Source organism: Camelus dromedarius, chromosome 11, assembly GCF_036321535.1.
Source record: "Camelus dromedarius isolate mCamDro1 chromosome 11, mCamDro1.pat, whole genome shotgun sequence".
NCBI lineage: Eukaryota > Metazoa > Chordata > Mammalia > Artiodactyla > Camelidae > Camelus > Camelus dromedarius.
The window spans coordinates 58,189,282-58,208,064 of record NC_087446.1 but is presented as its reverse complement, the minus strand read 5'-3'; the positions used below and the strand labels follow the sequence as shown (position 1 = coordinate 58,208,064).

At 45.4% G+C, this 18,783-nt stretch overlaps 2 protein-coding genes across 13 annotated transcripts in view; one reads left to right on the top strand and one right to left on the bottom strand.

Annotated features, from left to right (window-relative positions):
* The window catches only part of RBMS2 (RNA binding motif single stranded interacting protein 2), a 60,205-nt gene extending 46,688 nt beyond the window's left edge, over positions 1-13,517 (top strand). For 4 of the 7 annotated variants that reach the window (XM_064491090.1, XM_064491091.1, XM_031463675.2 and 1 more), the window contains 9 exons: positions 1,959-2,038; positions 2,168-2,277; positions 2,606-2,652; positions 2,828-2,921; positions 6,328-6,405; positions 6,744-6,854; positions 7,472-7,552; positions 7,943-8,028; positions 8,138-13,517. In XM_064491090.1, coding sequence (XP_064347160.1) covers positions 1,959-2,038; positions 2,168-2,277; positions 2,606-2,652; positions 2,828-2,921; positions 6,328-6,405; positions 6,744-6,854; positions 7,472-7,552; positions 7,943-8,023 — 682 coding nt within the window. In that variant the 3' untranslated portion in view covers positions 8,024-8,028; positions 8,138-13,517. The remainder of the gene's footprint in view (positions 1-1,958; positions 2,039-2,167; positions 2,278-2,605; positions 2,653-2,827; positions 2,922-6,327; positions 6,406-6,743; positions 6,855-7,471; positions 7,553-7,942; positions 8,029-8,137) is intronic. The other 3 variants (XR_004140428.2, XM_031463674.2, XM_010976842.3) reach the window with 3 other exon arrangements.
* Positions 13,518-13,849: 332 nt separating this feature from the next.
* Positions 13,850-18,783, bottom strand: part of BAZ2A (bromodomain adjacent to zinc finger domain 2A) — a 33,002-nt gene continuing 28,068 nt past the window's right edge. For all 6 annotated transcript variants that reach the window (XM_031463631.2, XM_031463635.2, XM_031463633.2 and 3 more), the window contains 7 exons: positions 18,546-18,697; positions 18,070-18,359; positions 17,851-17,983; positions 17,590-17,736; positions 16,985-17,211; positions 16,725-16,868; positions 13,850-16,638 (listed from right to left, as the gene is read on the bottom strand). In XM_031463631.2, the coding sequence (XP_031319491.2) occupies positions 16,473-16,638; positions 16,725-16,868; positions 16,985-17,211; positions 17,590-17,736; positions 17,851-17,983; positions 18,070-18,359; positions 18,546-18,697 (1,259 nt within the window). In that variant the 3' untranslated portion in view covers positions 13,850-16,472. The remainder of the gene's footprint in view (positions 16,639-16,724; positions 16,869-16,984; positions 17,212-17,589; positions 17,737-17,850; positions 17,984-18,069; positions 18,360-18,545; positions 18,698-18,783) is intronic.

Here is an 18,783-nt window from a genome sequence, read left to right as displayed (position 1 = left end):
CCTTGCTGAGCCTCTCTGAGCTCCTTGCAGTGGCCCAGGGCACCCCAAAGTCCAGTTTGGGAACATGGCTTTGTAGGCTTGAAAAACTATGAAATCTTTTACATGTTTCTTTTTTAGTATTCATAACTCTTACATCATTCTTACAGCATCATCTTTTTTTCTTCTTGATCTTGTATTTCCATTTCATTTCTCTACAGAATTGTGTTAGAGTGTAAAATGTTTTTTATAGTTGAAAGCATTTCTATGGACCATTCTGTTATGCTTCTCTGCAACAAACATATGTATATAAATTAAATTTTATTCTGTGACCCTGAGTCTGTATGCATTAATCCATAAGAAAATTATCTTTATAATTGGTTCACAGTTACCCCAAAGAACATAAATATGTTAAAATGTTGATATGAATTTATTTTATATTAGGTAAATTTTATTGGAAATGCTCCTTTTTGATTTTTATAATTAGGTCATATAGCCATCAGTGAATATTATTTACTACTGTAACAAGATGGGGTTTAATATCAGTTCTGTTCTTCTGTTTTGCTTTCATGCTGAGAAACCTTGTTCACATAAATAAGTAAGTGGAGATGGAAAGAGTTTTGCTAAAATAGAAATTCTTTGAATCCCTTCTGAATTATATGCCAAGAACCAGGGTGATAAAGCATCAAAATTGACTTTTGTTGTGTGCCAGTTAACAACTTGTTGAGTCCTCTAGCTTTGTGGGAAGGGAAAATTGAAACATCTGACTTACAGAAAGATTTGTACCTCAGTCATTAGTGCCTTGTGTTGAGCTTTGGGACAAGTGTGAAGCAGACTGAGCAGAGAGGTTGTGAGAGGGAACTTTAACCCTGATCACGAGTGATCATGAGCTCTCCCTCGGGCAGATCAGTTGTAAGAGAGAGTTTATGAGGAAGTTGAGGTCCCGAAAGTGATTCTCTTAAAACCTTTCCATGCCTGCTCACCCTTTTGAAAGACTAAGGAGTAGGAGTAACCCAACTGAAGGCTACTTGCTCTAGGACATCTAACATGTTTTTCTTTAAAAGGTTCCATCTGAGGTTATGTTTTTTGGGTAACTGCCTTCGTAGGAATGCTTCATATTTTTAGTAGTTACTGGCATAGAAAATACACTGAGACTTACTTTAAATATATGGAAAGAAGGGAAGATACTGTACCCTGCATTAGATAGACCGTCATGGTTTTTAGAACACTTTTATATACATGATCTCATTTGATCTGTATAGATAGTAGTAAGGTAGATGGATGTTTGGAGTGGAAATGAGTGAGTCCTAGGGGTTCTCGAGGATGTTCTGACTCACAGAGCCTTTGGGTGGTGAGCTGACACTGGAATCCAGATTTTCTGATTACTTACTCAGTCCTCTTTCCCCAAAAAAGACACTTGAACTCAGTAGTTCCCAACATTTTTTTTTCCTATCACGATGGACCATAAACCCTGTCTTAATACTCTTTCCTCCTACAGACTCACGAAGTCTTAATGATGTTACCAGTAGCTAATTAGACCTTGATAATTATAACCAGAAGCAAAAAATAAAATATTGGCAGATTCTTAGCTTGTGCAGTTTTATCAGAGTGAATGAACAATTTCTGTTAGGAATTCTGTAGTAAAAAAAACAATGGGAACGGCCACTATTTATTGTATTCTTATTTATGGACCCAGAAACAGTACTAAGCCCATCCCGCAGGATCTTCTTTGGCTTGAAGACCTCTGTTATTCCTTTCAGGACCCCTACAGGAGCCAGTTGGAAAAAAAACCTTACAGGCTTCATTAGAAGCTGGGGTTGCCTCTTCAAGATACCTTGAATCTGTGTGGAGGAAACTCTTTGTTTCTATAGTGACAACTTTTGGAGCATTTGTGGGGCTGGGAACTTAGAGCTTTCTCTTTGAATGTAGGGAGAGTACAGATCCTGCAGAAGCTAGAGCCTAACCCCTCTTGTGCTCCTCAGGATGGAGTCCACAGAGAAGTGTGAAGCCATCATCACCCACTTTAATGGAAAATATATTAAGACACCCCCTGGAGTCCCAGGTGAGGCCTTTGGGAATCAGGCTGAGAGGGCCACAGGTTATTGCTTCCTGAGGAGCTTCTGGAGGATTTTTGCGTGAGTGAGTGAACTGAGGTGGGGCTCAGCTGCCTGTCCGCTTTCTCTCTTGGCAGCCCCATCTGATCCCTTGCTTTGCAAATTTGCTGATGGTGGTCCAAAGAAACGACAGAATCAAGGAAAATTTGTGCAAAATGGACGGGCCTGGCCAAGGAATGGAGACATGGTAAGAGGCCCTCTGGGAGGGAAAGGAATACTAAGGACATTGAAGTGGAGTGGAAGTTACCATGGCGTGATGTCTGTGAGCTTAGGTGGCAGCTTGAGAGCTGCAGTGTGTAACCGAGAGATGCTGGCTGCTTAGCATGCTCTTCAGTGTGTGTCTTGAGTGGGATTTTGCAGCCTGAACAACCAGAAAAACTCGAACAGCTGTAGTGCGACTTGTCCAGACCTCACCTTAGTCAGTTGAACCAAATACCTCCCCAGCCTTGATGTTCTGGGCTTGCTCCTGTTCTCACCTAAGGGCTCACAATATGCTGCTGTGCTCTTTCTTGTAGGGCGGTATGGCCTTGACCTATGACCCCACCACAGCTCTTCAGAATGGGTAAGGGTGTTTTATATAAAGAGGCCACCTGAAAATGACAACAGCCTGTGTCCAGGCACTCGGATGCTTCGTCTTGATTTTTAAACAGCAGTTAGTGGGAAGTGGCTGTGTCTGTCAGTGGGGCCTGGCCTTGTAGTTCCCTGTGACTCTTCACTGATGAGGTCCCTTCCTACAGGTTCTACCCTGCTCCTTACAACATCACCCCCAACAGGATGCTTGCTCAGTCAGCACTGCCCCCATATCTTGCATCTCCTGCGTCTTCATATCAGGTATGTTCATGCCCAGAAGAGGTTATGGGGGTTTTCCCTATCATTGCGTGTTAAGTGAAGGAGTATAGGGCTGGAAAATATTTTTTTTCCCTTTATGCATATTATACACAAATAATTTTACATAAGCACGTAGCATGTCATCATATTACATATATGTAGACTGCTGCAGAAGCAGCCTTTTACTCTGTCCCCTGCTTCCATAAATGCACCCTTGTTAATTTCCACTAGTCTCCATATTTCTCATCATGGACATGTACACAGATGTATAGGGTTTTGGAAGTCATTGTTTATGTCACAAAAATTTGACCATGTTAAATATGTTTTTTTACATTTCACTCTTCTCACTTAACAGTAGCTCAAACTAACAATTCTCCAAGTGTGGTCCCTGGACCAGCAGTATCAGCACCACCTGGGAATTTTTAGAAACACAAATTCTCGGACCACACCCCAGACCTACTGAATTAGGAACTCTGGGGACAGGTCCCAGCAGTCTGAGTTTTAACAAGCCCTCCAGGTAGTTATCATGCAGCTAATGTTCAGACCCTCTGTTCTAATTATTTCTTTTTTTAATAATCATGTTATATTTTGTGCTGCATATATACCAGAATTCTTCAGCTATACCCCGTGAAGGGCATTCATTTGGATTTCAGTCTTTTTTTCTGGTAAAATAATGCTCTAGTAAACATTCTTTTGCCTATATCCTTACATATGAGTGCTTTTGTTTCTGGGGGCTAGAATCTGAGAGGTGGGGTTACTAGGTTGAATCACACAGACTTTCAGTTTTATAGATGTTGCCAGATTGCTTTCCACAAAGGCTGTTTCAATCCACATTTCCATTAGCAACGTCTGACAGTTCCCAGGTCTCTCCAGCCAGAGGTGACATTGCTCTTTTAAAATTTTTCCTATCTTGATGGATGTAAAGTACATTGTTACTTTAATTTGCACTTCCCTGACTGTAGCTGAGTTTAAGCTTTTTTGTTGTTGTTATCAAATTTTGATTTGCTCTTCTCTGATTGCTTTTCATACTGTTGGCCCATTTTTCTGTTTGGTTATTTGTTCTTTTCCCATCAATGTATAAAAACTACCAATATTATAAGTATTAATCCTCTGAATGTTACCTTTGTAACAAGCATTTTTTCCCATATTTAACTTTTTTCCATTGACTGTGGTCCTGAGACTTCAGGTGTGCATGAGAATCACTTGAAAAGCGTATTAAACCTATACATTATAGGGCACCACGCCAAGAATTTGATTCAGTAAATCTAGGGTGAAGAATCTGTATTTCTGACATTCCCAGATGCGATGCTGCTTCTGCTGCTGGTCCAGGGACCATACTTTGCGAATTACTAGTTTTTGCCATGGAAAAGTTTAAAATTTGAATATAGTCAAATGTCTGCTTTTTCACTTACAGCTTTGGAATTTCTTGTCTTAATTTAAAAGGTCTTCCCAGTCCCTATATTGTACATATGGTCTCCAAGATTTATTTCAGTGTTTTATCTTTAAATGTGTGATCACCAGGAATTTGTTTTTGTACGTGACATAAGATAGGAGCCCTATTGCATCTCCATCAAAATGCTCACCAGTTGTCCTAGTACCAGATTATTAAGTGACCCATCCTTTTCCCACTGAATTGAAATGCCACCTTTGTTATATAATACATACTGGAATTTATTTCTGTATCTTTTATTCTCCTCCAGTGATAATTGTATCTGTTCCTATTTCGGCATATTGGTTTGATTACAGGGGCTTTCATAATATGTTCTAGGATCTGATAAGACAGAACCCACTTATCCACCCTTTCTTTTTTATACTTTGCTATTTTTTGGCATTTATTCTTCTGTATAAAGTTTATGATTGTTTTATCTAACTTTTAAAAATCTGTGAGGGAGGATTTTAATTGGAATTACATTAAACCTGTATATTAGTTTAAGAGAATTGGCTTTTTAAAAAATACTAAGTCTTTTCACCCAAAATACATTTCTTTTCATGTTTTCAAACTTTTATGTCCTTCAATAAGATTTTAGTTTTGCTTATGTAGGTCTTATGCTTTTTTTGTTAAATGTCTTCCTAAGTGTTCTGTGATTTTTATAAACATTTCTAGATGCTGATTGATACACTGAGAATTATGTAATTGCAATGGTTTTAATATTTCTCTGTTTGAGTTAATGTTAGCAGCTAATTTTTGGTAATAGCCTTTAATATATGTAAGTAGTTTATAGTCCTCTATTTTACTTTGTGATTTTTAAAAAATAAACGGCTGCTGAGAATTTTATAAAATGTCTTTTCAGCATCTCGTATTACACTATGGCTTTTCCTTCAATTTTGACTTATGTTTATAGAGTTTCTGATCTTGAATCCTTACGTTTATGGAATAAACCCTACCTGTTTATTGAGATGCATTTCTAGCTTTTTGTTGCTTTTTTTTTTTCATTTAAAAATTGAGATATAATTTATATACCATAAAATTTACCCTCTTAAAGTGGACAAGTCAGTAGTTTTTAGCATATTTATAGTTATGCAACTGCCGCCAACATCTACTTCCAGAATGTTTTCATCACTTCAGAAGGAAACTCTGCTCATTAGAAGTCATGCCCCATTCTCCCTTATCACCCGCATAGAAAGTATACTTTCTCTGTCTATAGGTTTACCTGTTCTGGACATTTCATATAAATGGAAGCACACAATATATGTCTTTTGTATCTGACTTCTTTCACTTAGCATATTTTTAAAGTTTATCCACGTTGTAGCGTGTATCTATACTTCACTATTTTTTATGACAGAGTCATATTCCATCGTATGCATATATCACATTTTGTTCTCCATTTATCTGTTGATGGCCATTTGAGTTGTTCCCACCTTTTGGCTATTATGAATAATGCTACTATCAACATTTGTGCACAGTTTTTGTGAGGACATATGTTTCCATTTCTCTTGCGTATATACCTAGAGGTGGAATTGCTGGCTTCCATAGTGACCCTGTGTTTAACTTTCTGAGGAACTGCCACACTTTTCCAAAGCCTCTGCACCATTTTACGTTCCCACCCACAGTGTAGAATGTTTGTTATTCTACCCCTTTTTAGTTACAGCCATCCTAGTGGGTATGAAGTGGTATCTCATTGTGGTTTTGATTCGCTTTTCCCTGTTGACTGATAATGTTGAGCCTCTTCTTGCTTATTGGCCGTTTGTGTATCTTCTTAGAGAAATTATTCAAATTCTCAGCCCACTTTTAAATTGAGTTATTTGAGGTATGAGAGTTGCTAATATTTTAAAACAGTTTATTCTTAATATTCCTGTTTTCTGAGGGGGCACTCCAACTTCTTTTGGGTTTGGTGAACATTATCAGATCATTGGGTGAAACAGTAGTTTCTAGGCAATTAACATTTTTGTTTATTTTTGCTTGCATTAGAGAGTAACTCAGACATCTCCTCTACAAGTACCTAACCCGTCTTGGATGCATCACCAGTCATACCTCATGCAGCCTTCAGTGAGTGTTCAGAAGTGGGCAAAAGCCAAAGAGGCGGTTTGATGTAAAGAGAAACAGTGGGGTTTGATGACAGGAGATGCGGGTGTGAGTTCTGGCTCAGTCTTTTGTATAGCCCAGGTGTATGGCCTTAAATTCTGTGAGTTTGCTATTAGACAAGGATTCCTCCAGACGGATGGGCAGAGTGCCTGTTCCTGTTGCATAGCTGGGTTGTCACTTGCCCGTTGTTTCCCAGGATATTTGAATGTCTGTTGTCAGTGGTTCTGGTAGCCATGAACCACTGCTTCAGGCAGCCTTACAGGATGCTGCCATCCAACCTTGTCCTTTGCTGCTGCTTCTAGGGTTCAGTTCTGACACCGGGAATGGACCATCCAATTCCTCTCCAGCCTGCCTCCATGATGGGGCCTCTCACCCAGCAGCTGGGCCACCTCTCCCTCAGCAGCACGGGCGCGGTAAAGCGGGATGTTTCTGGTTATAAGCTCCCACCAAGCAAGAAATAGCTATGTAATACTCTTTGGTATAAATACTCATGAATAAGGGTGGGACTCACTTCAGTGTCATTGAGGGCACACTCAGGACAGGGGAGAAACTGAAAAGGTAATAATCCATGAGCCAGGAGCGCAGCCATTCTGCTCTCCAGCTCATTCCTTTTAACTGATTCTTCCTCATGAAATTACATGCATAGTGTTTGTCTACATACTAGCTTGTCTAGGAGTTCATACCCATTTCTTACAAGTCCTTATCAAATAGCAACAAGAAGAGTGGGTGAAGCTTGTTAGGGCTCTTGTGGGTGGGGTGCATTCTGATGTGTACAGGGGGGCTTGAAGCAGAGAAGGCAGTGCATTGAGAAAAAGCAGGAACTGGAAAGACGACGAAAGGTAGTCTTGCAGATGGAAGTCTCTCTAAGCCAGTGTACTTTAGAATCACCTGAAGTGCTTTTAAAAAGCACTTCTAATTAAATTAGAATATCTGGGGATGGAACACAGCCGTTTGTCGTTTTTAAAGCTCCCCAGGCGCTTTAAGTGTAGCCGAGAATCACCACTACGCCTGCTGATCTTTCTCATTCTAGTACATGCCAGCAGCCGCAGCGATGCAAGGAGCGTACATCTCCCAGTACACCCCTGTGCCTTCTTCCAGTGTTTCAGTTGAGGTAAGAGCTTTATAATCTCTTTGGATGGAGGATAGGAAAGCGAACAGGCAGACTTGCCCCTGATCAAGATCTTCCTCTCACAAGGTTGCTGATTCTGTGTTCACAAATAGCTGGTAGGTATGTGAAGAATGTAGGAAGGAAAGACTGTGTCTTTGAATGAGGCCCTTCCTCTCATTTGGCCAGGATGCTGGCTTGTATTGACTGGTGTGTCTAAATATTGGGGAAGTGATGCTGTGTGTGTGGATACACGTGCATCTGTGTGCACTCACAGGTGGATGGGAGTGGGTGGGTCGGGGAGGGCACTCTAGTCCGGGTTTTAGCTAGGCTGCTTCAGGGGGAGGTGAGGAAAGGATGTACAGGGTGACTCTCTTCGCCCTGGCTGTGGTACAGGAGAGCGGCGGCCAGCAAAATCAAGTGACGGTGGAAGCCTCCTCAGACCACGGGGTCTATTCTTTCCAGTTCAACAAGTAACAGCGGTAAGAACCTCATGCCGAGGGGCAGGGTGGGCGGAGCAGCCTGAAATCAGGCAGACGCTCATGTTTGTCGCTCCCCCTCTCTACCCTCTCTGGCTCACGCCTCCTTTAGGATTTCCCTCCCTGTCTTTGTTGATTACAAGGGAATTCTTGGAGATGCGGATTCTCCGGACGGCAGAGGGCTACCCAGGATTGCAGCCCCTGCGTGGGCCCTGCTGAAGACTAACGTTCGGCCGTCTTTTGTCACAGGCCTGGGCCTGGAGAAAGAAATCTCTGCACTTCTACCCTCTGCTCTTCCTCCTGTCCTGATGGAGACTGGGAGAAAGGTCACTTTTTGTGTGTGCAACAGTCAAGGAGATCAAAAAAGTTTTTCTCTTTTGTGAAGAAAGTTTTATGTTTTGTTTTAAACTGCAGTATTCTCTTTCCCTACTCCAAAGAGACTTGGTGCCTGGAGCTTCTTCTCATCTTTATGAAAAACAATTTTGATGTGTTGGACTTACTTGGGAAGGCTTTTTAAAAAAAAAATTCTTTTCTTAAAAGGAAAAAGAAAGGTGTGGTGCTAGAACATTGATGAAGGAGTCTTACTGTGGGCCCTTCTTACCGAGTTTAGTTATGGACTTTTTTGGGTGTGTGTGTAAGAAAATATGCAGACTTAAAGTTTTGTTTTATAAAGCTCTTAGATTACACATCCCATCTCTCCTTCACACACATTTTATGCCTTCTTTCTCTCATCTGAATTGTTTTTTTTTTCTCTTTTCCATGTAACAGAACCTGCCTACTTTGCCTCTTTACGGTTTTTAATTTTGTTTGTTTAAATTTCCTTTTTGAATGAAATTTCATATGGGATTTGGGGGCAGGGGGCTAGGCAAGGAACAAGGTGGATCACTAAGCAGGCAGTGGAAGTGGCTTTTCCTCCCTCTGCCCTGCCACATCCTGAGAGGAAAGACTAGATTTTGCCTTCAGGAAGCAGAGGTGCGAGCTAGGCTCACTGTGGAGACAGTTCCACAGCCGTTGGAAGTCATCCTTGATCTAAATTTGGATAAAGACTAGGTTTTCCCTGGCAAGTTCCAGAGGGATGGACCTACTGACTTCTTACTAATTCTTCTCACTGCCGAGGCCAACACCTTCTGAGGGAGTGTGTTCTCTGGGAACAGCTTTTTTGGAATATCTGCTTTTCTGCTTCCTGGAGGGTCTTCTTTTCTGCCCTGGGTCTCAGGGCCCCTCTCTTCCCTATTGCACATCCTGTGCTCAGAGCCCTCGCATTTGTGACCTTGCTGAATCCATGCAGGTTCCTTCTCCACCGTCGATGATCAGCTGCTTCACCTCAAGATCAGTGGTTCTCAAGGAGTCGGTTTTGTCCCCTAGAAGCCATTTAGCAGTCTCTGGAGACTTTTTTGATTGTCATGCCTGGGAGTGGGGACTGTGTGCTACTGGCATCTTGTGGCGAGAGACCACGGACCCTCCTGAGCACCCTCCAGGGCACATTACAGCCCCAGCTGCCCCGACAAAGAATGATCTGGCTTGAAATGTCAGCTGGTGCCAAGGCTGAGAGACTCTGATGTAGACGATATTGTCCCTGCCTCCTGTACCAGAGGACTTGGTAAGTTCCCACCCCAGCCCTGACACACAGTGCCTTTTGATGCTCATCCAGCTAGTTGAGAGGGACAGAACTGAGGTCCTTGAATTGTCCCCAGCCTTTGATCTTTGGCATCTCTGCATACAGCAAAGCTGTCCTTGAAAGGCTTATGCCACCGTGCACATGCCATAAGCACACAGGTGGGGACTGTTCTGTGTGTGTGCTGTGTAGCTGGGAAAGGACAAAGCTGGCCGGAACTGTCCAGAGCAACCTGCCCTGCCCTGGTGTCTTTGGGTCCCTTTTCCGGGGAACTAGGATATCAAAAATACTTTTCCTTCTTGTAGAAGGACAACAGGGAGCTAGAATAGAAAAGGGCAGCAAATCCCGTATCACTATTACAAGGTCAGGAGTCCTTCAAAAAGGGCTATATTTTGCTCTTCAACTCCATCTCCTTCTGCAAGCCCTGCATCTGTGCACATGGAGACAGACAGGAGGATGCCTTTGTCCACCTTCTAGGAAGTAAGATCCTGCACCTGTCTCTTCCCAATCACTCCCTTCTGCACTGAAAGGAGAGTCCTGCCCACTTCAAGGTCGGTACCTTTTCTCCAGACAGTCAGAAAGCCAAATGATGGCGAATGGAGACACAGGTGTTCATTAAGCTGACTCTGGGGGTGGAAGGAGATGGTACTGAGGGGCACAAAGCTGCAGTGTCAGTTGTTGTGCAGAGAGCTTGGGCCCAGCTTCCCCTCCCCTCCCCCCACCCCAGGGGTGAGAGTGCCAGCGCTTCCTACCCCTAGAATGTCCTTTTGTGTATCCCTGGAGGTAAGGGAGTGGGGGGAAGTGCGTGGGATACAAAGTGCAAAGGACAGAAGTGCCACTGTTGGTTTTCTCATGGGTGCTTCCGGCCTCAGGAAGGGTTTATCTAATGGAAAACAGCCCCAGCCCAGTAATCCTCTAGACGGATTTGGCTGGGCACGTAGTTCTTGTTGCTGAGTCTCTAGCCCTTAGTCAAAGAAAGTACACCATAGATTTCTTGTCAGTGGCCTCAGAGAAAAGGAGAAAAATCAAGAATCCTGTTCATTTAAGTAACAGTAATTTGGGAGAGCCTGGTTTTGCTAGGAGGTTTAGTGAAATGAGGGCCTTTCACATGTATAAGCTGTTGATTTCACTGCCGCCCCTCCTCTGCCTCCCAGAACTCCTGGTTCTGTCTACTTTCTTTGTATTTAAATGTCTGAATGGCTGTGATTTTGCTTTGTTTTGTTTTAAAATTCTGTAGTTCCCTTTTGTGGGTTCTCCTGTGTGAATCCACTTAATAGATTCTGTTAGTGCTTCTGGTTTGGGCAGGTTGGGGCAGGGCAAGTGATGGAGAGCCTGACGTTTCTGTAGTGGCTAACGGCACTGTGGGATTTTTTTTATGGTGCTTTTCGGTTACACTCATGATATTTTTTCCCTAACTGTTCATTTCTGACAGTTCATAGCATGGGTGAGTGGTTGGAGAAAGGGGAGAGGAGTGAGGGACTGTTTGGTGACAGTGGTGGCAGAGGAACTGTAGGGGGAGCTCTCAAGCTCACGGCCTTAGGGCTGGGCTTTTAATTTTGTAATTTATATTTTTAAACACCTTTATTGTGGTATGGTTCCTGCACCGTAAGCTATACATATTTCAAATGTACAGTTTGATGAATTTTGATTCACCAATGAAACCACTACCACGATCAAGATAGCTAACACTTCCATCACTCCCCAGGAGGTGCAATTTTCCAATTCCCAGTTCATCCCTTCCCACCGCCTTTAAGGGCTGGCCTCTTTGAACACTATACCTCGTGCTTTCTGAGTCCTGTCTTCATGGAGCCCAGGTCGTACTGTCTCCGCACTTCACATCTCACTCCCACTTGTTACAGATGCTCATGCGTTCTTAAAATATTTGAGTACTTTGTATTTAATCTGTTTCCAGTCAACTAGAACATACCAGAATCCCTTTCTCAGGTGAGATAAGCCTTTACCAGCACAGAGCCTGCCCGCCCCATCTCATGCCGGTGGTGGTAACTGCTCCTGTCTCACTCTGAGATGATACTCAGCCCGAGGCTGATTAGACTTTTTTGGAGGGTGTGGGTCAAGGTTAGGGAAGATGTGGGAATGAAGATGGGGAGAGATTTTATTTTTAAAGAGTGTTTTTAACCAAAGAATTTGAAGAGCTGCCCAGACTAGGAAGCCTGGTGGCTCTGAGGTAATAAATAGCCCTTGTCAGTAGAGACGGGAGTGGTAGGGGGCATCGCTTGCGCTTGAGTAAGGACTCGACTTTGCTGCTCCACCAACCATGCCTGGGTCGGGCCACCTCAGCCCAGTTCCGTTCCTCTTCCTTTCCTAACTTACTGATCCGTGAGCTCATTCAGCCCCTGGGTGCCTGCAGTGCTCATTCTCTGCTGCTTCAGTGTCAAACCTTTGTCAAACCTCTGCTGCTTCAGTTGTTACTTTGCTCCACAAAGACACTGAGAGGCCTTGCTGCAATAGAATGTTGCAGGAATCCCGACAGTAGAATCCAGTCTTCTAGGAAAAAGAATCATTGCTGCTCTCTTGCGCACGTGCCCCACCTCCTGGGAGAGCAGCAGCATTGCACACGAGGTGCTCTCCTGACTTTCCTGGCCAAGGGCAATAAACTTGGGTGGGTGATCAGGTCTGAACTTGTCCCCAGGCGCTACTAGACCAGCTTTAGAGAAGGGTGGGCATTGTGGAAGCTCATCTGTAAGGGCTAGGTCTGAAATCTTGTGCCTTGTCAGACTGATTCTTCCTGATTCCCTCTTAAACCAACAACTCCATCTCTGTGCTACCTGCATTTTAGATCACATTTACTCAGCTTTCACCCCTTCCTTTTGTAGGAAGGTCCTCCTTCAGCAGCCGAGACTGGCCAGTGAGCGCTGTCACCCTTGTCATCTTTGCTGAATTCTCTTCACCGGCCGCCTCCCTGGGGGTGGTCCCCGCGGCTGCAGTCTTGAGAAAGCTAGGTCCCCCTCCCCCCACTTATGGCGGCTCCTTCTCCCCGGCATATCCGCTTGTTTTGAATAAGCCTTCGTTCTCCAGGCGTATCCCAGAACTTCCTTGTCCTTGTTACAGATCTACCTCAGTTTCCCAGTTCAGCAAGGGCACAAGCACCTGGTTTACGTCTTTCCTTCCTTCCCGGCATGAGGGCTAAGAAGCTGGGAACTAGAAAGGGGCTCATGATTAAATACAAAACTCTTTTGGTTATTTGTTTCTGAGTGTCTTGAGATTTTTTTTACCTCATAATCACTAGAATAGTGTGAACTCTTCAGTTAGGTCTTGCTGTGACAGGCCAGGAGGCAGGCTAGGTCATGACTGCTTAGAATACTAACGAATGCTTGGGAGCCACCCCAGGACAACCAGCACCAGGGCAGAGCTCAGAAGCTGAGGACGAGAGCTGGCTGTGGCTGCCGTGCAGTGCGGCTGAGCAGGCAAGCATGCGCACAGCGGGAGTTCGGGGTTTGTACGGGGCTGGAAGCAGAGATGTTCCTTCTCCACCTTATTCCAGTTAGTTTAGAGGGTTCACCAAAGCAGAACTTCCAGCCTGGAGGGTGATAAGCTTTCCCAGCCTGAGTAAAGAAAGTTCTTGCCCCATTATTGGTGTCCACATCCTCCAACACGTCTTTTTTTGGGTGGTTAGTGCTCTCTTGCATGCACTTACCACTTTGGACAGGAAATAAGCTTAATTTATACTCAAACACGTTTTGTACATTTCTCTTCATCCAGAGGTTTCTGTAGTAGCATACTCTGGCCATGTCTGTGCCAGTGCCACCCATTCTTCTTTTTCTGACCCTTGGTATTCTCATGTTCCTTCTCTACAATTTGGTAAAGCTTTATTTTGTCTTATTTCAACTTTTGTTTTGAAATAAAACACAAAATTCTACCTCCTGGTGTCTTATCCATTGGGGGAAGCTGGGAAGGTGGTGATGGGCACATACCCTCACTATAATGGGAACACAGGGGGGCAGGGGAGGAACCAGGCACACTTGGCTCCTTTGTTCTAGCACCTCGGTCAGGAGCACCTGCTCCATCCACAGAAGCAGGAATTCTGCCTTGGGTGCCTCTTGCACAGGAAGGGCCAAGCTGGGAGTTGTAGGGGCATAACGGCTCCCCTGCCTGCTGACTCCTACATCAGGTCAGGCATACTCACCCTACGCCCCGTCTTCCCCTTTAGGTAAGTATGAGAACATAAGCTGAAGATAAATACACGGAGTCTTTTGAATCTATCAAATGTGGTTTTTATTCAACTGACAAGCACTTTCTACAGCTGCACTTGTGGAACATCACATGGCAAAAACAGGAGTTTTTTTCTCTAGACTTTTTTTTTTTCCTTTTTTAACCTTATTAAAAATGAGATTGGTCCTAAAAATATAGAAAGAAATAAATTTAAATTCACAAAAAACTGTACATTATCAAAAAGTCACTAAAACACCACATTTGGTTATATAAAAAGTCAAGTCCCTTTTGTTGTAAAAGGAACGTGGAAACTTGTTGGTGTTGATGGTGTGGTTTTTCCTGTTAACCAGACTGATAGGGGAGGGGAAACAAAGGGGCAGGGGGTGGGTTTTAATTTACTTTATTAACCTGCCTTCCCTACCAAATACTCTTATCTGTCAAGAAGAGAAAATCCACCTAGCTCAAGGGGCGGTGAAGATGAGGAAAGAAAAGTGAGAAATGGCCCCTTTGATCATGCCCTACCCCCACCCTCTTCAGCCCCCACATCTTCAAACTGAGGCTAGGACTCCACCCGACCTTAAGAGTGCCTGGTCCCTAGACAGAGATGGAGCTGGGAGAGGAACACAGAGCAGGAACAGTTGAGATTTCACTCCCCCATCCACCTAACCTCCAACAGTAAAATTAATCTAGTACATTTTACACCAGGGGAAAACTGCTGTGGGGAAAAAGAGCCCCACCTATAACAGTTCCAAACGTTTGACTAACACAAAGTTTGTTACAGCGCAGTTATTTAGATAAAATATAAATATTTATGCATAATATAAAGTCAATTCAAATATTCTTCAATCCACCTCTTATTTAAAAGCAAAAAAAAAAAATCTCAAATAAAATTAAGTTTTGAGGTTTATCTGACAGAAAAGGCGACTTTAGAAATAGGCTATGGGGCAGAAGGGGCATAAAGGAGTAGGAATGGGGCTGCCCCTGGACCTACACTGCCCCCTCTCCTGGCTATTCAGTGCTGCCAGAAGTACAAGGAATGTTCCACCTCACCTGGCAGCCCCTCTCCCACCAATGGAACATTTCTTGGATGCCTCAGCTCTCTGCTTGGGCCAGCCAGATGCCACCTCCCCAGTGCAAGTACCCGTAATCTCTGATGGGAGGGGCTCTGCTGAGCAGGAAAGCAGGGGGCCAGGGGCCCATGGCTATAGCTGGGAGTTAGCAGCTTTCCTCTCACATGTTGGGGCTTAACTTGGGCATAGTCACATGTAGGGCAGTGGTGGACCCAGAACCCGTCCTCCCTACTCTCTTGTGCTCCGGGGTCTCTGCTGCTGGGGAAGGGGGTCCCAGGGCATGAAGTAGAAAAGGGAAGGAAAGCACAACTAAACCCACAGAAGCTCATGGGATTAGGAAAAGATCCAGTTCTACCCCTCTCCCTGCAAAAGCTTTAAGACTCGGAGCTACTGAAAGGAGAGGGAGTTCCTGCTGAAAGATTGCACAGTTTGAAGAGGCTGGAACAGAAATGACTGGGAGAGAGGGGGAGAGACACAGCCTTGTACCCAGAAAAACTGTTCCTGTGGTTTCCCAAAGACAAAGTGATGGTTTAAAACAAGGGGGAAAGTGGGAATAAAAACAGATACTTGGGGAAACTGAATGGATGCCACCAAACAAAACAGGGGCACAATCACAGCACCCTCTCTCACACACACATGCACACACCTCTCTCTCTCTCTCAGGCCAGTTGATTGCTACCTGGCCTCCATCTTGGGGATGTGCCCAAACTCAGCAGTAGTTGTCCCTGAGGAGTTCCCAAGAGGGAGGTTTGGGTAAGAGGTGGGGAAGGAAGCTGGAAGGCCCAAGGTCCTGGGTGCCTCCCTGCTCTCTCCCCAGTTGCTAAGCTTCAGAAAAGGCTAGAAACTCAGCATTTGAGGAGTATCCAACATTACAGAGGGGATAACTATTGGCAGGAAGATCGAGGACAGAGAGAAAGACAGGGACCTCTGAACTTTTTTTTTTTCCTTTGAAGGGAAAAAAATTGGTAAGAGAAAAGGAGGGAGGAACCCGTACACAACAGTTTTACATTATTGGGTGAGAGAAAACCTGCAAGAAGGGAGAGGAAAGGAGAGAGAGAAAAGCAGGGGAGGGACTGAACATGGAAGCAGCATGTTCAGGGCCCGGTGTCCGGCTCGACACACTTGGGAGTTAAGTCCACTTTACTGGCCGTCACTGCGGGTCCACACACAGTACAGAGTGTTTCTCGGTTTCACACATTCACTAGAACTATTGCTATTGTTAAATAGCCCCAGAATGCTGGGGCACGTACAGGGAAGGTGAGGAAGCTGGGAGGAGGAAGTAGGGACTTCTTTCCTCCTCCTTTTTTAATTAGGAAACAAAACAAAGGAAAAATTATTTTTTCTTTCTTTTTTTGGCTTTCAGTCCAAAAGGACCTCATCTCTGGCCCTCTTATTTGAGGAACAAGAGGAGGAAAGGGAGAAGGGGGTGTAGGGATAAGATGTGGGGCGCTGCCAAGGATAGGGTCAAAAATCAGGGCTATGTCTCTGACTTGAGTATGGACCCAGGGCAGCATCAGCAGGTGAGAATGGCAGGGCTGGTTGGTTTGGAGGGCAGGGGGTGATGCCGCAAGGTGAATCTCCCCACCCTTGCCTCACAGATTGGCCTGTTTTCCCTGATAAAACTCCTCCCAGCGGCTCTCGAAGAAGCGGCGCATGATGTGCCCTGCCTTGCCCACTTCAGAGTCATCCTCGTTGAAGGTCTGGCAGTTGTCAAAGACCAGGAGCGCATCAGCCGCGAACTCCTCTGAGCTGGTGTACCTGGGCAGGGGTGGAGGCAGGGCTGTGAGGTGGATGGGAGGCACGGCAGTAACAAAGGAGCTGGAGAGGCGCCGACGTCTACTTACCCTCCCCGGAGCAGCCGCTCCCGCATGGTGGAGAAATCCATAGGGTTTTTGATGATGCGCCGGTACCCACTCACCAATCGTGGGTTCACAGGCTCCAGGAAAGGCCAGGCTGCATCATGGGACTCCATCTCCATCAAGATAATCCTATTATGAGGGAGACAGTGATGACTGCATTGTCGGGAAACAAACACACTGACACCTCCCAGCCCTTTACTCTGGCAAAGGAAGAGACAGCTGTCCAATGAATTGGCTCAACTCACTCGCAAAATGTGAGATCGCTGTGGTGGCTCCGCATGGAGAGCCGCCGCCGCTTTGAGGGGGACAGCCCTTCTTCTGAGTACCGAGGCGCTGTTGGGCTTTCTCGGCCCCTCGACAGTACCCGGCGCCGGCGACCGTCACCCTCTGGGAAGTTCAGTGCGTAACTACTCTTCCGCTTCTGGCCTCGTTTTGGGAAACCAGGCTTCTGAGTCAGTTCCCCGTCTACCTGCTAAGGATAAGAAAAAGGTGAGATCAGCAACAGCTGAACGTGTGCTGCTTGCCCTCCGGTTAATTACAATCCCTCCTTGTCTAAGTGTGAATACTTTCATGCATGAGGTAGCATGTGAATTTATTCACATAACCCAGTAAGGCAGGTAAGAGGGAGAGCATAATCGTTCCCATTTTACAGAGGAAAGCAAGTGAGGTTATAGAATTTAAGTGACTTTTCCAAAAGACCAGAACCCAGGTCTCCGAGCACTTAGTCCGGAGTCCTTCAGGAGGGACTGAAGCCATGGTAAGAAGTGGTGTCTGTTGGATTGGAGGCAAATGGGATGAGAAGAATCTCTGACTTCTGCTTGGAAGTGGAATGAGAGAGCAGAAGGCTTACCTGGGCCAAACAGACAGCACAGAACCAGTCTCCTTCTGGGACAGCCTCCATCTTGGGCCGATGGCAGTAAATATGGCAGCCACGGTCACATCCATCACAAAGTAGAAGAAACTCATCATTGTCACCCTTCCGGCAAACTAGACAGGTCTGGACCAAGGTTGTGAGGAGGCAGGGTGAGCCTTCAAGTCTCTGCCTGCCAATGACCCCACCCACCCCAGCTGGCCATCTCTTCAGCCTCCCCAGGCTTTCCAGGCCTCTTACCACTTTGTTGACGGACTTCTCCCAGGCAATGGACCTCTCCAGCTGGCCTAGGCACAAGCACACCTGGGCTGCACTCCGGCACCGCTCTAGCGTTTGGCGCCACGCCCGAATGCGAGGGGTGATCTCGTATGATCTGGAGGGAGAAAGTGGAGATTTTCTGATGAGGAGCAGGATCCAGTAAATTTATCCAAGAATAGTATATGTGGCGGGGGCACTCACATATCTGTAGTGGTGCACTGGGGGGCACTACTGGGCGTGCTGAGCAGGGCCTTTTCCAGCACAAATTCATGAGCTGGCCAGAGGGGCTCCCGCAGGTACCGCCTCTCCACATTCTGCTCCAGGGCAGCAAGGCGCATCACTGCCAGGTCCAGAGGGTTGGTAGTTTTACGCTGGGGTGCCAGTCCTTCCTTGCCTCGACCTCTCCAGGTGATATCCTCCTGGGAGTCAGGTAGGTGCTCACAGTAAGCCAAGTCTTCACGAGTAGAGTCTGGGCTGGGACATGTCCAGCCCTGCAGGTGGGAGAAAGAAATAAAACTCATTATTAAAGGAAGAACATTAAGCATAGAAAAAAATATAACCCATTTAGGGTCATGGGAGGTCACTTGTGAAGCGGGAATGCAGGTTTTTCCTAATATGTACAAGATATTAATACCCTCTCCTCAACAACCCCCTGCCCAGTGCCAGCCCCAGCGTACCCGGATCTGCAGATCAGAGAGGATCACCCGCTGCTCCAGCTCTTCTACCCACTGAAGCACAGCCAGGTCTGTCTCAAATGTCTTCTCTTTGGGGGACCAGCTCATAATCCCTTCTTGAGAGGCAGGTAGCTGATTGGGCTCAAAGATGGGGTCTGAGATGACAGAAAGCAGCGGGAAAGGCCTATCAGGCTGTTTACCATCCACAGCAGCAGCTCAACATCTACCTGGGCTCTTCAGC